Below are 23,367 nucleotides of genomic sequence, written 5' to 3' on the forward strand. Positions count from 1 at the left end.
CCGCTACGTTTAACCCCTTACCTCATTACAACTGGGCGGAAACGCAAGACAGTGACCCCGCTGTCCGACTGGTGAAGGAGATGCTGACTCAGCCAGATGCCCGCCTTGACCCAGACGCTCCGGAGGAGACCAAGCAACTGTGGGTTGAGAAGAGTCGACTGTTCCTTTACAAGGGGAAGTTGTGCCGCAGAATGGTTAACTCCCGGACGCATGAACTGATCTGGCAAGTAGTGGTGCCAAGAAGAGACGCGGCTATGGTACTGGAGGCATACCATGACGGAGCTGGGCACTTCGGATGGAAGAAGCTGGAGTTCCTGCTGCGCGGGCGGTTCCACTGGGTAGGCATGAGAGGAACCATCGAGAGGTGGTGCAGAGACTGTGGCCCATGCAACCTAAGAAGGAAGGACCGTGCCAGCCAGAAGACTCCCCTGCAGTCCATTGTCACCAGGCAGCTGTTGGAACTGGTAGCCTTGGACCATGTAAAACTGACCCCCAGCAGAAGTGGCTACGTCTATGCGCTAACCATCGTGGATCACTACTCCCGGTTCTTGGTTGTAGTCCCCGTCAAGGACTTAACGGCTCAAACAGCAGCTAGAGCCTTCCAGCAGCACTTCTGCCGTCCACACGGATACCCAGAGCAGGTGCTGACAGACCAGGGACCTGCCTTTGAAGCGGAAGTCTTCCAGGAGTTCTGCACTCTGTATGGCTGCCGGAAGATAAGAACAACACCCTATCATCCGCAAACCAATGGACTCTGCGAGAAGATGAACCAGGTGGTGATAGACCTTCTGAAAACATTGCCCCTGGAAGAACGCAGTCTGTGGCCTGAAAAACTGCCTGATCTGGTGGACCTATACAACCACATCCCTGTAGGTTCTACCAACTGTACCCCGGCTTACCTAATGAGAGCAAGACCTGGTAAGCTGCCTGTTGATCTGGATATGGGAGTCCTGACACCCGAGGACACTTCACCAGAAGCAGACTGGGACACAGAGAGGCAGCAGCAGTACCGGACAGTACAGGAGAGCGTTGAGCGAAGTCTCTGTCAAGCAAGAGAAAGACAGGAGAAGACTTACAACCAGTATGCTCCCGCTGTTCCCCTGGTACCTGGAGAGCAGGTCTTGAAAAGGAAGAGACGGCGCCACAAGTTGGACGACCAGTGGGAGAAGGACCCGTACACCGTACTGCCATCGAGCCATGAAAACCCAAAAATCTGCACAATCAGTAAGGATGGAGGAGAAACCACAGCCATTGTCTCCCGAGATAACCTGAAGAAGTGTCCCGAGCAGCTACGAAACCCTGAAGAAGATCAAGAAAACCCTCGAACCGCAGAGGAAAGGGAAGAGATGGTCAGTACTGTACTCGGAGACTTCCCTCGGTCTTGGACACAAGTGAATGGCGCTGTTGTGGTACCCGTCCTCACCTTCCTCCAGCCAGCATCCCAAGTGCCTACGGAAAAACAGGTAGAGCTGGAAGAGCAGCCGGTCCAGGAGGCAGAAGACCCCACACAAGCAGACCAGGAGAATCGACCCTCTGCTTATAGTGAGCCTGCCGTGCCCCTAGTGAGCCAAAGAACCCGTAGACAGCTGCCCAGCTTACCTTTGACAGCTCCTACACCCTGTAGCTCAGGACCAGTCAGTCAGCTCCGTAGGTCTACTAGGGCCACTAGAGGCCAGTTGCCCGTACGTTGGAGGATCTAAAGTGTTTAGACTGTTTTATTTGTATGTACCTGTTTATAGTTGCTTGTAAATAATTATGTATTTCTAGTTATTTTATAGGTGTTTTTTTATGGATTATCCGGAATCCTTTGTATATATGTTTGGAGCGTAACCCAGGAAAGGACTAAGACTGTTAAAGACTCGGGGTAGGACAGACCCCTACCTGGTTACGGCTCCCTGTTCTTTGGTGAAATGGACACCCTTGTTTTCTTCAAAAACTGCACCCGGTTGCGGACACGCCGTGACCATCCTAATGTGTTTTTCTTTATTGTACTGTTTCTGTTTATAACTTGTTATGTTTACAAAAAAAAAAATATGTTTAGTCCCGGAGTACTAAATTTTACTAGGGGGGAATGTGGCACCCCAGGGGTCTGGTTTCCACAGTAATAGCAATATTACGTCTGAGAGCAGGTGGGAGGTCTCCTGGTCAGGAATCCTAAGCATGCCACACCTCCTGCCCAGTCCTGGGAGGGGAAGAACTTCCCCTATATAAACTGGGGGCTGAGGCAGGGTTAGGAGAGAAAGAGAAGAAGAGGAGTCCCAGACAGAGACACAGTCTGGTCTGGAGTGGAGCAGCTATAGGGAAAGAGAGATCAGGAGCTCTGTGGGAGCCGTGCTAAAAGAGGTCAGGGGCTGGAAGCTGTAGAGCTCGCCCTGATTGAAGAGTTCTCACCGGACCCGGAGTCCGAGGCTGTGGGGACTAATCCTTACCCAGCAGCAGAAACCGACCGGCAGGGGATTTCAGGTCCTCTGGCCAAGAAACCCGAAGGCACGGTCACACGCAAGGGACCAGCACCGCCGTCGTGAAGCGGAAGCTACCAGAAGGCCCCGAGTCACCGGCCATACGGGTGAGCACCACACGGTACACTCAGGGACGTGGGCTACTTTTACCCGCCTCTAGCAAGGTAGCCAGAAGAGTACAATTAGTTGGGGAGGCCTACAACTCCGCCTGGCCAGGGGAGATCCCATCTGCTCACGGACTGACCAGGCCCCGATCGCTAGCCAGTACTCCGGGAGGGTCTATCTTTGCCACCAGTAAAGACCCTGAATTACACCGCACCGTCTTTGAGTGTTTCATCATCCACGTCCGCTGCCCTGAGGCCATACCCCTCCCGTTGGGGGTTATACCATCCACGCTGCACAACCGTACCACCGGCCTCAGCGGTCTGCCCTGCAGCGGCGGTCTCATGACCGCATTCAACGGGTGGCGTAGTCGAACAATATAACATCTTATGCCAAGCATCGCCACTTAGTTTGACTCCCTGGGCACGGACCGGGTCACCGCCACGAGACTACTACCCCTATCGGATCCGGCTCCGGGTAGGCCCCCGCGTGCGCAACGCTACACAACATGGCCCAGGGGGCGCGTCAACTTTTGGCGTAGTCGGCAGGATTTCGTGCCCGCAACCACCGGGTACTGCGTGCCTGAAAAAGACTGTTCTCTTGATGAGCTTCAAGAGGTAGTCACCGGAAATGGTTTTCACTTCACAGGTGTGCCCTGTCAGGTTTAATAAGTGGGATTTCTTGCCTTATAAATGGGGTTGGGACCATCAGTTGTGTTGTGCAGAACTCTGGTGGATACACAGCTGATAGTCCTACTGAATAAACTGTTAGAATTTGTACTATGGCAAGAAAAAAGCAGCTAAGTAAAGAAAAATGAGTGGCCATCATTACTTTAAGGAATGAAGGTCAGTCAGTCTGAAAAATTGGGCAAACTTTGAAAGTGTTCCCAAGAGCAGTTGCAAAAACCATCAAGCGCTACAAAGAAACTGGCTCACACGAGGACTGCCCCAGAAAAGGAAGACCAAGAGTCACCTCTGCTTCTGAGGATAAGTTTATCCAAGTCACCAGCCTCAGAAATCGCAGGTTAACAGCAGCTCAGATTAGAGACCAGGTCAATGCCACACAGAGTTCTAGCAGCAGACACATCTCTACAACAACTGTTAAGAGGAGACTTTGTGCAGCAGGCCTTCATGGTAAAATAGCTGCTAGGAAACCACTGCTAAGGACAGGCAACAAGCCGAAGAGACTTGTTTGGGCTAAAGAACACAAGGAATGGACATTAGACCAGTGGAAATCTGTGCTTTGGTCTGATGAGTCCAAATTTGAGATCTTTGGTTCCAACCACTGTGTCTTTGTGCGACGCAGAAAAGGTGAATGGATGGACTCTACATGCCTGGTTCCCACCGCGAAGCATGGAGGAGGAGGTGTGATGGTGTGGGGGTGCTTTGCTTGTGACACTGTTGGGGATTTATTCAAAATTGAAGGCATACTGAACCAGCATGGCTACCACAGCATCTTGCAGAGGCATGCTATTCCATCCGGTTTGCATTTAGTTGGACCATCATTTATTTTTCAACAGGACAATGACCCCAAACACACCTCCAGGCTGTGTAAGGGCTATTTGACCAAGAAGGAGAGTGATGGGGTGCTGCGCCAGATGACCTGGCCTCCACAGTCACCAGACCTGAACCCAATCGAGATGGTTTGGGGTGAGCTGGACCGCAGAGTGAAGGCAAAAGGGCCAACAAGTGCTAAGCATCTCTGGTCACTCCTTCAAGATTGTTGGAAGACCATTTCCGGTGACTACCTCTTGAAGCTCATCAAGAGAATGCCAAGAGTGTGCAAAGCAGTCATCAAAGCAAAAGGTGGCTACTTTGAAGAATCTAGAATATAAGACATATTTTCAGTTGTTTCACACTTTTTTGTTAAGTATATAATTCCACATGTGTTAATTCATAGTTTTGATGCCTTCAGTGTGAATGTACAATTTTCATAGTCAAGAAAATACAGAAAAATCTTGAAATGAGAATGTGTGTCCAAACTTTTGGTCTGTACTGTATATCTATCCAACCGGCATGGATTTATATAGTGTGACCGTAAAAGAATGGTAAAAAATAAATATATACTTACCTTCTGATGGCCCCCGGAGTCTTTATCCGATGCGTCCTGGCTTGCCGGCAGCTCGCGGTACACTAAAGGACCTGCCGACGTCAGCGGTCGTGTGACCCGTCACATGACTAAATGACGTCATGGCAGGTCCTTTTCAGACCATCACGAGCTGCCGGCAAGCCGAGACACACCGCTAAAGACACCGGGGGCCATCAGAAGGTGAGTATAATGTATATTTTTTATTTTATTCTTTTTTTTACAGGTACTATGGTACCCGGGTCCGGAGGAGAGTCTCCTCTTCTCCAAACCCGGGTACCATCCGCACATTGAAACGCATGCTTTCCATGCGCTCCAGTGCAAGTCAATGGCGGCGAAAACGCCGCGCTTCCGCAAAATAATTGGTAGTGCTGTGGATTTTTCTGCAATGATAATCCGCAGTGGAAATTTCCGCAGCATGTGCATTGGGGAACATTGCAGCGGAATTGCCGCTGCGGAAATGCTTAAAAAACGCATACTGTGCACACAGCCTAAAGAGCGGTGGTATTTTATGTAAGTCCCATAGATTTTACGACCACTCGAAATTGGCGTAGGATCTCTGTTCTCCCAATAGATGACAGTCCTAGTGGAGGAACTTGCACCTATCATGCGTTTATGACCTAACCAATGGAAGCGCCTATTTATCAATTAGCTATAAACCATCCAATTAATATTTTATATTGATTATATGGTTTTGCGGTTATGCTATGTATTAAATACTCTTGAAAAGTCAATTGGTTATATCACAAATGTGGATGATTGGTGGCTGGCGATGACAGCTTCGTCTTAGGAATGCTCGTTCCCAATAATCAACCAGTAAAAGTGCCCTTCTACCAATCACTCGACAAACAAACAGAAGGCTTGTTTGTCTGGTGATGTTTATATTTAAGCTTGCTTAAAAATCATCATTCTCGGCAGGACATCATTTTTTGTAAACAGGATGATGTGCTGCTGAGAAAATGACAGGAAATACCATTTTGGTTTTTTTCTATGTTCATGATCAGGTCAGTCTGTCTAAACGGGCTATTAAAGGACCACAAATTGGCTTCTATGTAGCTGTTCATTTTTTTTTGTTTCTTAACGCCATGATTTGGCAAATCTTAATGCAGCTTAACTTTCTATCTTTACTTTTCACTATATTACAGGTCAGACAGGACGATATGTCCTTATCCAGACTCTAAGGGAGAAAGAAAGGCAACTTCTGCCTCACGAAAAACCACTGGAATTCTTGTCCAAGAGTGGACAATATGCCAATGATGTCCATTTTGTATTAAAGCGCACTGGACCCAGCTTAACCGAACGCCCTTCTTCAGACAGTGTTCCTCCTCCTCCAGAAAGAACTTTTGTCAGGTCTAGTTTGCCTCTTAATCCTCGGGCACTTAGTACAGAAGTTACAAAGTCAAAAGAACCCAAAAAATCTTTGACGTTTAATTTGGGACCTATGAGTTCAAATGATATTTTGCTTAAGCATAGACAAAAGTATCAAAATGGCACCGCCGGTAAAGACACTGCCCCGAGACAACCAACCAAAGAGGAAATATTCAAGCAGGTGCTTCAACAACAAGAGCAACTCAAAGCCCTGGAAATGCAAAATTCCTCCATCGGCAAGGACATTCAAACATGGGAAAGGGGCAGAGCTGGCGGACCTCACGAGGAGGATGATGAGATCGCTTATTTGGAACGACTTATCCGCCGAAATGATGCTGAGCTGGCAGAGGAGATGTTCTGGTTGGATGAACTCGAAAGAGAAAGGCTAGATGAGCAAAAAAGACAAGATAAAATGAGACAATTAAGAGCGACAATGGAGGATTACACCCGTAAAATTAAAGAGCTGACCGAAAGGACTGAGGCCTTAGAGCAGGAAATTCAGAAGGAAACCTCAAAAAGAGTTTTAGGGCAACCCAGTCCTGCTGATATTGATGAAATGGTAACAAAAATGAGAAAAGAATTGGAAGCCAAAATTGGACACAGTCAAGAACTGGAAAGTAATCTGTCTAATGTGGAAAGAGCTTGTGAGGAGGCCAGAAGAAACCTAGAGGTAGGCTTACTGCTTATCTGTAGTAAAGCCAGGCTTGGCTTATGCATGTGAAATGCTACAAGGCTATTCCTTTCATATGGACCTTCTCTATCTGAATATTCTATTTAGACTGACTCGAATTAAGCTACAGCCATGACAGACGAGCATATGCTCAATCAAAAAGAACATAGACGACGGGACGTTGTGTTTTTCTTGGCATAGAATGAGACTATAGAATAAAAGAATAGTTTTATTTTCCTCATTGGTCTTTTCTAGGTGAACATGACATGACCCGTGCAACGCCAAATGTTCCTGTATTACACGAGATTAATATTTTTGGAAATTGTTAATCTGTCCATAGAACATTGTTGGTAGTTTGCAGAACTTGTCTGTTCCTTGATTTCAATGAATTGTCCTCAAGATACAGAGGCCAAAACATTTTTTTTTTTTTTTTGCTTCAAGCTGAGATTTCTCAAGTTATAGGTCAAATGTCAGATTTTTTTGTTTTGTTTCTTTGCTGAATGTAACAAATGTAGTGTCTGATCCTCTGTGGATTCTACAAGATCTGCAGAATAATGTGAAACATGAGCTTTGCACCTATGTTTCACCAGCATAGCTCACTATTTAGTATTTGCCCTTTTGAATAAAATATTTCTAAAATGTATCAAGGTTAGTTTGTGATGCTTTTTCGTTGTGCTCCTAGGAGTAATTTTATGGCCTTTATTTTCACCACTGTTAGTGATATGTTTAGTTTTAAAAAATGATTCCATATCTACAAATGAAACGCGTTTTGATGTTACGAAATAATCTCAGTATTTTTACTCTGAGCGAGAAATAAGACGGAAGGGCACCTTCTGTTTTTTTGTTTTTTAAATTTTATTAACTCAATTACTCCCTCTTGTGGACTTTATTTAAATTGTCCTCTTAAGATACAAAGCTGGATACTCCATGTGACAGCCCTTCTCTAATGTTAGGCCAGACAAAGAAGATTAAAATAAAAGGACGTGGCGAATAAAAGGCTAAAACAGTCTTTTACTTTATTTTTTTCTGTAAAAACTACCAATTTAATATTTACTAAAGTGTGACAGCCCCGATTGCAAATATGGTTATGCCTGTTTGCAAGAATCCAATCACTCAATGGTATTATATGGATCTTATGGTAAAATGGACTTCTATATTGGAAGAATGAGCTAAGGTACCATATATACTCAGGAGATTGGATATCAGATTCACAATGCTACTTATTCAATACCATCTAAAATATGGATCTGCTCAGACAGTGTGCGTGAACAGTGTGTATGTATAGGTGCATCTCACTAAATTAGAATATCATCAAAAAGTTAATTTATTTCAGTTCTTCAATACAAAAAGTGAAACTCATTATATAGAGTCATTACAAACAGAGTGATCTATTTCAAGTGTTTATTTCTGTTAATGTTGATGATTATGGATTACAGCCAATGAAAACACACAAGTCATTATCTCAGTAAATTAGAATAATTAACAAAAACCACCTGCAAAGGCTTCCTAAGCGTTTAAAAAGGTCCCTTAGTCTGTTTCAGTAGGCTCCACAATCAGTGGGAAGACTGCTGACTTGACAGGTGTCCAGAAGGCAGTCATTGACACACTCCACAAGGTCCCAGAGTTCCAATTTTCATTTGGAAATCAAGGTCCCAGAGTCTGGAGGAAGAGTGGAGAGGCCACAATCCAAGCTGCTTGAGGTCTAGTGTGAAGTTTCCACAATCAGTGATGGTTTGGGGAGCCATGTCATCTGCTGGTGTAGGTCCACTGTGTTTTATCAAGACCATAGTCAGAGCAGCCGTCTACCAGGACATTTTAGAGCACTTCAAGCTTCCCTCTGCCAACAAGCTTTTTGGAGATGGAAATGTCATTCTCCAGCAGGACTTGGCACCTGTCCACACTGCCAAAAGTACCAATACCTGGTTTAAAAACAACAGTATCACTGTGCTTGATTGGCCAGCAAACTCACCTAACCTTAACCCCATAGAAAATCTATGGGGTATTGTCAAGAGGAAGATGAGGGACACCAGACCCAACAATGCAGACGAGCTGAAGGCTGCTATCAAAGCAACCTGGGCTTCCATAACACCTCAGCAGTGCCACAGGCTGATCACCTCCATGCCACGCCGCATTGATGCAGTAATTGATGCAAAAGGAGCCCCGACCAAGTATTCAGTGCATTTACTGAACATACATTTCAGTAGGACAACATTTCGGATTTTAAAAACCTTTTTCAAGCTGTTGTTATAAAGTATTCTAATTTACTGAGATAATGACTTTTGTGTTTTCATTGGCTGTAATCCATAATCATCAACATTAACAGAAATAAACACTTGAAATAGATCACTCTGTTTGTAATGACTCTATATAATATATGAGTTTCACTTTTTGTATAGAGGAACTGAAATAAATTAACTTTTTGATATTCTAATTTTATGAGATGCACCTGTGTATGTGTGTGTAATAAATATATATATATATATATATATATATATATATATATATATATATATATATATATATATATATATATATATATATATATATATATTACAGTCATGGTCAAAAGTGTTGGCCCCCTTGACATTATTCCAAAAGATGAAGTATTTCTCCCAGAAAATTATTGCAATTACACATCTTTAGTTATATAGATGTTTATCTCCTTTGTATGTATTGGAACAACACAAAAAAAAATTTGAAAAAAATGCAAATTGAACAAAATTTCAGATAAAACCCTAAAAAATGGTCCAGACAAAATAGTTGTCACTTTTCTAAAATTGTGGCTAAACCACTTTGTTTCAAGCATGTGATGCTAGTTCAGACTCACCTGTGGCAAGTAACAGGTGTGGGTAATATGAAAATCACACCTGAAACCAGATAAAAAGGGGAGAAGTTGACTCAATCTTTGCATTGTGTGTCTGTGTGTGCCACACTAAGCATGGAGAACAGAAAGAGGAGAAGAGAACTGTCCGAGGACTTGAGAACCAAAATTGTTGCACAATATCTACAATCTCAATGGTACAAGTCCATTTCCAGAGATCTTGATGTTTCTTTATCCACGGTGCGCAGCATAATCAAGAAGTTTACAACCCATGGCACTGTAGCTAATCTCCCTGGCCGTGGACGGCAGAGAAACGGGATAGTCTGGATGGTGGATAAGCAGCCCCAATCAAGTTCCAAAGAAATTCAAGCTGTCCTGCAGACTCAGGGTGCATCTTTGTCAGCGTGAACTATACATTGAATGAAATGAAATGCTATTGCAGGAGACCCAGGAGGATCCTGCTGCTGACAGAGACATAAAAAAAACTACTGCAGTTTGCAAAAATGTATGTGAGTAGGCCAAAATACTTCTGGGAAAGTGTCTTGTGGACAGATGAGACCAAGATAGAGCTTTTTTGTAAAGCACATCATTCTACTGTTACCGAAAATGGAATGAGGCCTACAAAGAAAAAACACAGCACCTACAGTCAAATATGGTGGAGGTTCAAAGATGTTTTGGGGTTGTCTTGCTGCCTCTGGCACTGGGTGCCTTGACTGTGTGCAAGGCATCATGAAATCTGAAGACTACCAAAGGATTTTGGATCACAATGTAGTGCCCAGTGTCAAAGCTGGGTTTGCGTCCTAGGTCATGGGTCTTCCAGCAGGACAATGACCCCAAACATACTTCAAGAAGCACCCAGAAATGTATGTAAACAAAGCGCTGGAGAGTTCTGAAGTGGCAGCAATGAGTCCAGATCTAAATTTCATTGAACACCTGTGGAGAGATCTTAAAATTGCTGTTGGGAGAAGACGCCTTCACATATGAGAAACCTGGAGAGTGATCCAAAATTCCATTTGAGAGGTGTAAGAAGCTTGTAGATGGTTATAGAAAGCGATTGATTGCAGTTATTTATTCCAAAGGATGTGCAGCCAAATATTAAGTTGAGAGTGCCACCACTTTTGTCCGGCTCATTTTTGGGTCGGCGCTCATAGCAAGTCAGCATTTCTGCTACACACAGGCGATCTGATCATTGCCTGTGTGTAACAGAAGGAATCCGATAATTGCAGCTTCTGGTCTCCTATGGAGACTATAAAAAGAAAGCGAAAAGTAAAAAATAAAAAGTTTAAAAATATTTAAAAAATTTAAATCACCCCCCTTTCAAAATAAAACACTAAAAATACGTATTTGGTATCGCCGCGTTCAGAATCTCCCAATCTATCAATATAAAAGAATAATGAATCCAATTGGTAAACGGCGTAACGGGAAAAAAATTCAAAAGGCCAGAAATAGGGTTTTTTTGGTGGTCGCTACATTGCAATAAAATGCAATAGCGGGCGATTCGTATCTACACCAAAATTGTATAAATAAAAACGTCAGCTCGGTGCACAAAAAAAAATAAGCCCTCACCCGGCCCCAGATTCCTGAAAATGAAGACGCTATGGATCTCGGAAAATGGCACCAATTTTTTTAACAAACTTTGGATTTTTTTCACCACTTCAATAAAAAAGAACCTATACATGTTTGGTATCTACCAACTCATAATGACCTGGAGAATAATAATGGCAGGACAGTTTTACCATATAGTGAACGTGGTAAAAAACCAAACAACTACTGTGGAATTGCACTTTTTTTGCAATTTCACCCAACTTGGAATTTTTTTCCGTTTTCTAGTACATTATATGGTAAAATTAATGGCGTCATTCAAAAGTACAACTCGTCGAGCAAAAAACAAGCCCTCACATGGCCATATTGACGGAAAAATAAAAACGTTATGGCTCTGTGAAAAAGGGGAGCAAAAAACTAGAACGCAAAAACGGAAGATGGCTCAGTCGTGAAGGGGTTAAATGGAATCCGCCAGTAGGATGAACTCTCCTAACTCATTATTTATGGGCATGTAGGTAAGTTGAATAAACTGATACCTTGATATCTGCAATCCGATGTCTTATTCCCGAGAAATCCATGTTATTCTTAATATGTAAATGAGCTGTTAAGATCTCTGGGCCGGATATAGATCTTCCTGAGAATCTGAGTTCAGAGCTTATAATAAATGGAAGGGGACGTTACCAGTGAGAGACATGTAATGACTGACAGTCTACTCTCCTGATCTACACAATGGTAACGCCTCCTTTCATTTATAATAAGCTCTGGAGGCAGATTCTCAGAGAGATCTATATTCGGCCCATAGATCTTAACAGCTCATTTCCATATTAAGAAAAATGTGGATTTCTCTGAAATAAGACATCGGATCACAGATATCAAGGTATCTTTTTATTCAACTTTCTATGACCATAGGACGGTTGATCCTACTGACAGATTCCCTTTAATGTATAGATCTTTGCTGGGCATCAGTTGAAGGGCACTTGTAAAGAAGCATAGACTGGGCATTAAAGCAGCATAGTGTTTGGGGGAGAAATAAGAAAGATAAGGTAATGAAGTATGTTACAAGAGTTCATAACTTTGCAATATCTGGAGGATAAATAGCAGTTTAGTTAATCTGTAACTTGCTTTTGGCATGGATTTACAAGTCTGTGAACAATGTGGAAGGAAAAATGTGAGAAGAAAAAACACTGAAACCCATTGAAATGGGCATTACATTTTGAAGTCCAAAACTTCCTAAAGAATGTTATTCACACTTGTGTAAATACTTTTTGGAAGTTCTTTAAACTATAGAGACTAGTGATTAGGAAAGCAAACATGTTTCGGGACTTTTTGTTGTGAAGCCTACAGTCTTCTCCTCCTCAGTCTGAATGGCCACTTATCGAAAACAATAGATTGTATTGTACTGCGCAGAAATGTCACTACCTGGTCAAAAGCTGTATATATCACCACCATGTCACTGCTTGGTCAGACCTGGTGTATATCTCATTACTATGGGTTAGTTCAGTATTCATTTCCAAAGCTATACTGGCAGAATCGCTTGCACTTTTCTAAGGAGGCTTTCTGCACCTTGCCGAAAGAGACTGTTCCTACAGAGCTATAATGTCATAACATAAAATCTCCTAGAGAATTAAGAATTCTTAACAAAGAGATCCATCATCTGATGCAAACCTTGGAAAATTGCCCCAGATCTTCATCCCCCTTTTGGCAATTTATACAGTACTTTGTGATGGATCAGTATTCCCATGGTCTTAAAAATCAAATCCAAATTTGTTGTCAGACTGACAATTGGTGACGTGATTGACCATGGCCAAGAAAAGCATTTTCGGTCCAATAAAACATGCATTGTATTTGCCAACTTTTCCGGAGCATCTGATGGCTCTCAGAATAGGAAGTGGACCTCAACTAACTTCCCCAAAAACTTCCAAGAAACTGGCACTTCTGGAAGGTCCATTTATTAGGCAAAGCATGAAACGGAGCTTGGAGACATGGGAAATGGATGCGGTGAGGGGGCAGGAGTGGTTTCACCGAAGGGGTATGGTACAGCCGTAAATGTCTTCTCCTCAGGGATCCTTTCCTTGTAAATTTGGCAAGCATAGCACTTCATCACACACGCTTGCCATTTGTGCCTTTTTCAGTAGGACAGTCTCTTTGGAAATTGCATGTTCTCTTTTATGCATCTAAAATTGCCAAATCCACCAATTAGTAGGGAGGTCTCCATACTTTCGCCTATTTAGTATAGCATAGACTTTATTTTCAGTGTCCGTTTAATGGCCGTATATGACCATTGTTTGCCTATGTGGCAGAGTAAATGAGTTATCCCAACTGGAGAGCCATTGTCCTCCACAAAGACAACATCTACCACCCAACCCAAAATTAAGCCATAAGGACCGCGGTGCCATCGTATAGTTCTCACATCTGATCATACGGTTTGACTTTTCGTTTCTCTCTTCCGTTTTTGGAAACCAACAACCGGAAGTGTCCAAAATGGATCCCTCACATAACTGATGTGAATGGAAGCAGTGGGACTCCATTGATTATTACGGGGTCTGTCTGGGTTCTATTTTATGGCAGTTTTTGGAACGGGGGGGGGTTCTCCATGATGGGCCTAAACATGGGCACATAACGGAACACAGACAGAGCCCATAATAGTGGATAGGACTTTTCCACTTCCTTTTACATGTGTAAGGCAATGAATCCGTTTTGGCCGTTAAATTCCATTTTTCTGTTCCCCAAAAAGGAAGAGAGAAGCTGAAAGTGTGAATGTAGCTTTACAGAGAAACTTTTGAAGGGTTTATCTGGGACTTTTAAAATTGATGGCTTATCTCTAAGGTTGATGGGGATCAGACTCTCGTCCGCCCCCTTCCAGGCAGCATTTTGAAGGGGCTTTGTCCTCTTTATTTTTTCCCCATTATTTACCTAAGGGTACGACAGCAATTTCAAGGTCTTGGATGCAGTTTTGATATAATCCCTGTTCTCTCTGCTGTAGATGTAGCAGTGCTCTAAATGCTGAGCTGTGTATAACCCCGCCCACACCACTGATTGGTAGATTCCTGTGTACACTTGCCAGCAAGCTGCCAATCAGTGGTGGAGGCTTGGTTATACAGATTAGCCTGACTGTCTGGCACGTGAGATGTAGTCCGGCAGTGATAATCTCCTCCTGATAAAACACTGATTGTATTGAAACTACAGCAAACAGCCTAATAAGTGTCACATCCATGCTCTCTGCATTATGCGGCTCTCCAATTAAATGGTGAAAACCTTCTGGCAGATTCCCTTGTGGTTTGTCCTGATGAAGTTATATACTTCGAAACGTGTTGACTAATAAAACCACCTGAAATTGGATCAGCATCATTCATTTTTCCACGGCAGCGCAGAAAAACCCATTTGTTTCTCCAGTTCTATAGATTCGCTTTAAAGAAACAGTTTCATTTTTTTTTTAGCAAATAGTGCCACTCTTGTCAATAGGTTATGTCTGGTATTGCCACTCGCTTGAAATTTTAAAGCTGCACATACACACTTTATTGTTCCCAGTGATACCTACTGAAAAGGTAATTTCATGTTTTATTTTCTCTCTAGACAAGGAATCTGGAGCTGGAGGAGCTTAATAAGGACCTCAGACAGTGCAACCTCCAACAGTTCATCCTACAGACCGGTTCTACAGTCACGAATGGCCAAGGACGACTAGACGAAGAGTCTTTTTCTGACCAAAGCAGCTCACAATGGGAAGAAGTGCACAGAAGTAGAGGTACGAATGCCTGGCCATACATCTTACCCTAGTGCATGATGTTCAATGGAAGGATACAATGGCGACATATTCCTTTCTTTCTAGGACGCACAGATTCTCTTCCACGACCAACCCCCAACCATCTCACAGGTCACCCACGGAACTTGCTTGACCCTCTACTCTCCACCCGGAACCCTGAGGGTGTGTATGTGTGACGCCCTCGCTCTCTGCACACTGCTTCTTCCTCCCTTGGTGGTGGGTGCTTTCCGCATGTCAATCATTATTTTTTTTTTTGTCTAGCACAACCTCAGAATGATTCGGTAATTGACATTTAATTAAGAAAAAAAAAATGATTTGCAAAATTTAAAAATATTCTCATACTCTACTATCTTCATCAGTCTCATACATGGCCACCTTTCCATCCATAGTACATTTATCCTGTTAGATGAAGAAAGTTTTTCATAGGCCGCCAACCCCTTTTAAGGAAAAAATTTGTAGCAGCAACAGATTCCCTGGTGGGAACTTTATCAATCCGCAGTCTGATTATTGGGAACTGATGTCCATCTTTGTCACTGAGCACCAATGCCTGAAAGTGCTGGTGATTAATCTATTGATCCCAGTCATTAACTGTTAGGCTATGTTCACACGTTGCATTTTTACAGCGTGTTTTTTTTTTTTTTTTTTTTGTGCAAATTAAAAGCTGCGTTTTATAGTACAGGCAAAGCTATGAGATATCAAAAATCTCATGCACACAATTGCTTTTCTTTACCGACTGAATTAGAAAACTGCAGCATGTCAATTCATTGTTTTTGCATCGTTTTTTCACCATAGAAAGCGATGAGAAAGTGCAAAAACAAATGCAACGTTGCATTTTTGCTGCTTTTTTGGTGAATGAAACAGTAGACAAACGACACACCTAATCTGCAGCAAAAAATGCAGTGAAACCTTTTTGTAAGCAGCTTTTTACTGCCAAAAGAGCAAGTTTTGGCTGCAACAAAAAAGCAACATGTGAACATAGCCTTAGACATGTTTTACTCATCTGACATTCATCATCCAAGTCCAGACCGGCTCCAGGTCTCCTGACCTAAACTCAGCAGCCTCGTAGGCATATATATGAGGCTGTTGATTTGGGGTCCAGACACCTGCTGCCAATCTAGACATCGCAGTCTCTGCCGGGACCATGAATGGACTGATGAACAGAACAGATAATAGTTAATCAATGATCGGGTTGGATTTTCCTCTTTATTATTCGCAGGCTCATTCTAGGTGTGGCGCAGATAGGCATCTATCATCCTGAGGCTGTGTTTGGTGTTAATTATTTACTTTTTATAATCACTTTAATTTCTATAATCTCCTCTATTAAATTTTTGCCTCTTGCGGGGATTTTCCAGCTTTATGTAACTGCAGCTTATTCATTGTATAAAGAAAGGTTGTGCAACTGATTTATTAGTTCATCTGCATTGTCAAGATCTATTCTTGCTGTAAGTGAGAAAAGACATTGAGTGTTTGCATTCATTGTTGGAGTACCTGTCCTCACCGTGTCCTGGCTCATTAGAAGACCCACCTCTGATAAGACCCTTTTATAGAGGCCGACGAGCGGGTGAACAATTTTTGTTGGCACATGTGTAGTCATGTCTGCTAATCAAAGAGGGAGATGCTCGATTGGTGGTATATTTTATACAGACATTAAAATTGTTTGCATCACATCCCCTCAATTGCTCCATGAAAGCACCGAGAGCCTCGCTGGTTCATTGATCGGTGCTTGATTTGGGTGGAAAGACTCTTAACAAGCCATGCCGTGGCCTTTTTTTTTTTTTTTTGGACAGGTTTTCATTCCTTGAATGCAAATTTAGAATGTTTGATGGAGAACTTGGAAAACTGACAAAATTAATTTGCTTACATTTTTTTTTTTATAAAACAATGAAGTTTTATTTGTAAATGTTGATGGTAAATTCCCAGGATAAACCATTAAAGTGGAATCTGTCAGCAGGTTTGTGCCATGTAATCTCAGGGCTTAGATCCTGATTCCTGGGATATGACCCTTATTAGTCTGTGTGCTGTGGTTTCAATACAATCAGTGTTTTATCAGCAGGAGATTATCACTGCCTGGACTAAGTGTCTCCTGCCATCTGGTCCGACCACACACCCCCAGCACTGATTAGCAGCTTACTGTCAATATACATTGTACACTGAGAGCCTAGTGTAGGCGGAGTTAGCTTTCTCAGCTCTGCTACATGCTACATCTAAAAGCTCTGATTGTGCCATAACTTCTGCACCCAGTAAACTAAGTGATACATCGCTGGAATCAGGGTCTCTGCCCCTACATTATGCTGCTGTCAGATGAGGTAGAAAAAAACCTGCTCATAGATTCCCTCTAATATCCCACACTGTGTGACTCAGCAGATTGGTAGGGGTCCTGCACCTGCAGGAGGGTGGGCAGGTGCCAATGGAAAAATATTTTCTCACAACAATGAAGCAACCTTTTACATATCATACATTGAGATGCTCTGAATATATCATCTGCTGTGCCAATCAATCCCTTGTGCACATTCCTTAGGGCTAAAAAAAAAAAAAGTTACAATTTCAAAAAAAAGTAATTGATTACAATGGATAGGAGAAACTTTACAATTTTCATTTTATTTTATTTGCATACAAAAAAAATCTTGATGAAACACTGATGGTAAAAACTTACAGAATGAAATGGACATCTAAATGAGACATTACATTTAATATCAAAGCCGGCTGGAGCCTTTGTGATTCCACTCCTTTGCATGGCATTTTCTGAGTCCCAATCTCTCACCATACTCAGCCGCAGGCTTTCTAATCTCTAGCCATTTCCTGTGGCTTCACCTACAGTAGCATGTAAAAGTTTGGGCACCCCTGGTCAAAATTACTGTTACTGTGAACAGTTAAGCAAGTTGAAGATGAAATGATCTCTAAAAGGCCTAAAGTTAAAGATCACACATTTCCTTTGTATTTCAGGCAAAAAAAAATATTAATATTTTCATCTTTTACATTTTACAAAATTACAAAAAAGGAAAATGGGTCGATGCAAATGTTTGTGCACCCTTGGAGATTTGTGTGATCAGATAACTTTGACCACGTTTTCAGACCTTAATTGGCCTGTTAGGGTTATGGCTTGTTCACTATCATTGTTAGGAAAGGCCAGGTGATGCAAATTTCCCAGCTTTATAAAAACCCAGCCAGTTCTAACCTTGTGCCCAAAACAGCAGCCATGGGTTCTTCTAAGCAGCTGCCTAGCACTCCGAAAATGAAAATGGTGGAGGTCCACAAAACAAGAGAAGGCTATAAGAAGATAGCAAAACATTTTCAAGTTGTCCTTTCCTCAGTTCGAAATGGCAGATAATAAGAACAGTGGGGGTCAAGATAAGGTCTGGAAGACCAAGCAAAATTTCAGTGAGAGCTGCTCGTAGGATTGCTAGAGAGGCAAATTGGAACACCCTGCTTGACTGCAAAAGACCTTCAGAAAGATTTAGCAGACTCTGGAGTTGTTGTGAATTGTTCTGCTGTTCTGAGACACCTGCACAAATATGGCCTCCATGGAAGAGTCATCAGAAGAAAACCTCTCCTGCATCCTCACCATAAAATTCAGGGTCAGAAGAAAGCAAAAGAACATCTAAGCAAGCCTGATGCATTTTGGAAGAAAGTCCTGTGGACCGATGAGGTTAAAATAGAACTTTTTGGCCACAATGATCAAAGGTATGTGAGAAAAAGTGAGAAAAAGGGCACAGAATTTCAGGAAAAGAAGATCTTGCCAACCATTAAGCATTGGGGTGGATCAGTCATGCTTTGGAGTGGTGTTGCAGCCAATGGCACAGGGAACATTTCACAGGTATAGGGAAGAATGGATTCAATGAAATTTCAACAAATTCTTCATGCAAACATGACACCATCTATATAAAAGCTGAAGGTGAAAAGAGGATGACTTCTACAAATGGATAATGATCCTAAACACACGTCAAAATCCACAATAAACAACCGCAAAAGGTGCAAGCTGAAGGTTTTACAATGGCCCTCACAGTCCCATGATCTGAACATCATTGAAAATCTGTGGCCAGATATCAAAATAGCAGTGCATGCAAGACGATCCAGGAATCTCACAGAACTGGAAGAATTTTCCAAGGAAGAGGGGATGAAAATCTCTCAAACAAGAATTGAAAGACTCTCTTGGCTGGCTCCAAAAAGTATTTACAATCTGTGTTACTTTCAAAAGGGGGTGCTACTAGATACAAACCATGCAGAGTGCCCAAACTTTTGTATTGGCCCATTTTCCTTTTTGTAATTTTTAAAATTTGTAAAAGATGAAAATATATATATATTTGCCTAAAATACCAAAGAAATGTGTCGTCTTTAACTTTAGGCCTTTTAGAGATCATTTCATCTTCAACTTGCTTAAAGAAGTTGTCCACTACTTTTTCATTGATACCCTATACTTAGGATAGGGCATCAATGTTTGATCGGCCGGGGTCCGACACCCCGCACCCCCGCCGATCCGCTGTTATCGATGGCTACGGCTACCGGTCGGAAGTACTTGGTGCTTGGCTGTTTAGTTGTAGTGGCCGCCGCAGGGTACTGCACATCCGCCTCCCATTGAGTTGAATAGGAGGCAGATGTACAGTACCCCGTGGCGTCGCTGGCATCGATAACAGCTGATCGGCGGTGGTGCCGGGTGCAGGACCCCAGCTGACCAAACATTGAAGCCCTATCCTATGGATAGGGCATCAATGAAAAAGTAGTGGACAACTTCTTTAACTGTTCACAATAACAGTAATTTTGACCAGGGGTGCCCAAACTTGTACATGCCCATGTACGTGTGGTTCTGACCTCTTATGATGCCATGAGGCACTTCTTGACTTTGTGGCTCAATTCCACGCATCTATGGATTTTTTATTTGGCACAGTAGTTCCTGGAAGAACATTTGTGTCTTATTTGCCTGTTCTACAAGTCAGACACGATTTCTCCCCTACTAATCTTCTGTTTTCGGATCTTTTTATAGTTTTACCGTCCCGGGATACCTCTTGGACTTGAAGGATCTTATCGAAACAACGACCAGTATCTCCACTTTGTTTAAATGCTATATCTATGTATGAAATGACATTATGTTGAAAAATATATATCTATATATTATGTGTACATATCTAATTGTTTATATAATTTTGTATTATACATTTCTTTTGATACAGATGTGTATAAAGAAATATATCTAGAGGTTTAATATGAAATATGCTACATGTATTTGAGAGGGTGGGAAAAAGTTGGAATATTAAAAATGTGAAAAAAAAACAAAGCTAAAACTTTCTTGCGTCCATTTAGTATCCTGTGTAACTTTTCACATCTGTGGATTTATTTCAGTAATATCTACAGTTTAATCCTGTTGTGTCCATGAATGTCATAAAAGGTAGCAAACAATATAGATCTCATAATTAAAGAGAAACTGTCACCAGGTGAAAAGTGGCCAGTTTTATGCTTTACTTTATTCCTGCTTCACTAAGCCCACTTTAAAAAAAAAATAAAAAATCTGCCATATGGTTAAAGAGATATGGGCCTTTTTATTTAGTGTTAATTTTATTGGTTTTTATTAAGAAGGTGTGGCTCACCGGATCCTCTGGGGCATGTCTTTAGGTTGCATAATTACACTGTGAGCCACACCCCCTTGGTAAAAACCATAAAAATTAGCACCAATTAAAAAATCCCATAAGTCTGAAACCATATGGTGGATTAAAAAAAGCCCCCCCCCCAAAAAGGGAATACTCATTGGAGCAGTAGGTATAAAATAGGAGCGAAAACTGGACACTTTTGATTTGGTGACAAGTCCTCTTTAAAGGGACACCGTGGTCTGCTTTAGTCCTTGTGGATGGTAGTGACTCACAGCAGCCTAGCATCTCCTATGAATTGTAGTAAAGTATGGCATACTGCCGCTGAAATTGTTATCCTTCAATTTTACCATAATTTTTGGGTACTGCTAATTCACCCTGGCTAAACGAACATCTTTTAAGAAAAGACTTATGTGCTCATTCAGAGTTAAGTTGGTTATACACATTAGATGGCTGTCGGACGAAAGGTCGTTCATCTCAGCCAACTCTCCCATACACAGGAGTGCACGTTCCGGCAACCGTTCTTGTGTTCTCTGAGGAAGCCACCAACTGACGCGTTGGCCGGCGGCTTATCTTAGGGACGACAATATGATTGGCAGTCCGCAATCAGGCATGCCTGATCGACATCTCTCCCGATAATCAATTGTCCAGGCCCCCATAAACATTAGATCATTGGCCGAACCTGTCGATGTTGGGGAGTTTGGCCAACATAGGTCTAATGTGTATGGCCAGATTTTGGAAGATCTGTGCGCCTATCCTTTTCTCAGTGGAAAGAGAAAAATTTGACAACATTGCTAGCTTATTTGAAGGGGCTACTTAATTACTTACTGGGGCTACCTAACTGCTTCTGACCAGTAAGACTAGAAGAAAGGGACGGAGCAAGAAGAAAAAGCCGAGAAGCATCAGGCGGAAGAGTGAAGAGACGAGAGGTGCTCCGCAGCTGGACAGGAAGGGAGAGCATTAATCAGAAAGCGGAGACCCCAGAGGAAGCAACGAAAGCTGGGACTGGAAACAGCTTTGGACCAGTTGGTCATTATCAGACATTTTTACCTTTTTTTTAATGAAATAGGAAAGTCATAAAAATGGTGACTAATTGAAGTATATGGAATATTGGCAGGAAGCACCATTTTTGATTTATGGAGCAAATGAGCTTTGTATAGATCAGTTTTAAGCCAAGTTCACACAACCTTATTTTTGGTCGGAATGCTGCTAGTGAACAAAACAAATGACATCACAGGACCAATGTCATTCAATAGGGCTGATTAGCGTTTTTTTTTAATTCAAACTGAATCTGCACGTGAAAAAAAAAAAAAAATCGCAGCGTGTATGTCAGATGGGATTCGCCTATTCTAGCGTGCAAAATAAATCCGTTCCCATATGAGTCATCCATTATAGAATCTTCATTTTTTATGGATCCAATTCTTTACTATGTTAAACTGTATTTGGTCTAGTAAATTTTAATAACTGCTGATGCATAAAAAAGAATGTCCATACGGATGAAAATTGAGATGAAACGGAATTTCTTTTTTTATACACTCTGACTTAATGTGAAAAAAAAAACCTAAGTATTTCTGATCAGTTTCTTTTTATTCAAAGGTAATAATGCAGGGTGAAAGTCTTAAGATTGAAATACATGAATTACATTGAGCCACCATTTAAAGAAGCACTCTTCCTCCCATCAAAGTTTTTATCCTCTTAATATATTGCAGTCATCATATTATATAGCCCTCTGTACTTACAATTGCTCATTTTGCCTTTCTACCCAGCTAATTCTTCTCTTTTCTCTGCTCTGTGTAGAAATGGGAAGTCTCTTTGACCTGCATTTATCATTCTCCTCTTCACCTCTTGACCCAGCTGCACTGCTACTCCTTCTGCCAGGGACTTTTGCAGTGATTCATGACTTGTGCAGGGAAAATTGACCTCCTATTTCTACATACAGCTTAGAAGGATTCAGCTAGTCTGTTTTTAATCATGTGATGTCAGACCTAATGGAAAAGAGAATTAGCTGGGTAGAAAGGCAAAATGAGCAATTGTAAGTGCACAGTGCTATATAGTATGATGATTGCATTATATTAAGGGGATAAAAATGTTGATGGAAGGAGGGCTTCTTTAGTGTGAGGCATTGGAATAGGGATGCTATAATAATATAGACTGTAAGCTTGCGAGCAGGGCCCTCGCTCCTTTCGATATGATATATGCTTTTTCTGTATTGTCTGTATAAGTCCCCCCTAAAATTGTAAAGTGCTGTGGAATGTGTTGGCGCTATAAAAATTAAAAAATTATTCTTAAATTATTATAATCGTGACTACTTGGGTGCTCGTATCAGGGGGGTTTGTCTTGCAATGAATAGATTCTCACATTACAATTGCAAAGAAACAGCCACTTGTATGAGAACATGAAGTATTGCATGGAGTCAGACAGACGGGATACACAATAAATGGAGTAAACCACACATAAATAAGCCGTCAGCAATCCTTAGAGTCACAGGATCATTCATAACTGATTGTCATATTTCCCGTACTTCTGGAATGATGACCTCACCCGGTACAGATAAGGATGATCTCGGGGTGACACGTGTCACATTCGGGAACAGGCCTTTTATTATATTTAGCTTTGCTTAGTTGACGAGGATTAGGCAGATACTTTAGCTTAACGTTCTGGGCATGTGAAGTCACTTATTAACAATGATCCCTGGGTCATGAGTAATATACAGTATCAGGTAGGAGGACGTAAAGGATTATTACATAATAGTTACAAATAGTTTGTCTCTTCCAATGAATACAAATTAAATGGAGTATTCAGCTTCCCCACGTTATGGCTTTTTACTGAAGTCAGGTTCAACAATCTATTCTGATCTTATAAGAAATCTATTTTTCTAAGACCACGTTCAGTATTTGGTCAGTATTTTACATCAGTATTTGTAAGCCAAAACCAGGAGTGGGTGAATAATACAGAAGTGGTGACGTGTTTCTATTATACTTTTC

General features: G+C 41.8%; 1 protein-coding gene across 3 annotated transcripts in view; it reads left to right on the forward strand.

Moving 5' to 3' along the window:
* Nucleotides 1-20,696, forward strand: part of RASSF7 (Ras association domain family member 7) — a 74,163-nt gene extending 53,467 nt beyond the window's left edge. For all 3 annotated transcript variants that reach the window (XM_073658640.1, XM_073658638.1, XM_073658639.1), the window contains exons 3-6: nucleotides 5,792-6,684; nucleotides 14,621-14,789; nucleotides 14,874-14,969; nucleotides 19,786-20,696. In XM_073658640.1, coding sequence (XP_073514741.1) covers nucleotides 5,792-6,684; nucleotides 14,621-14,789; nucleotides 14,874-14,969; nucleotides 19,786-19,817 — 1,190 coding nt within the window. In that variant the 3' untranslated portion in view covers nucleotides 19,818-20,696. The remainder of the gene's footprint in view (nucleotides 1-5,791; nucleotides 6,685-14,620; nucleotides 14,790-14,873; nucleotides 14,970-19,785) is intronic.
* The last annotated feature ends 2,671 nt before the right edge of the window (nucleotides 20,697-23,367 follow it).

The sequence above is a fragment of the Phyllobates terribilis genome, unplaced genomic scaffold (genome assembly GCF_046119375.1).
Source record: "Phyllobates terribilis strain yellow unplaced genomic scaffold, ASM4611937v1 Scaffold_13__5_contigs__length_258822181, whole genome shotgun sequence".
Classification (NCBI taxonomy): Eukaryota; Metazoa; Chordata; class Amphibia; order Anura; family Dendrobatidae; genus Phyllobates; species Phyllobates terribilis.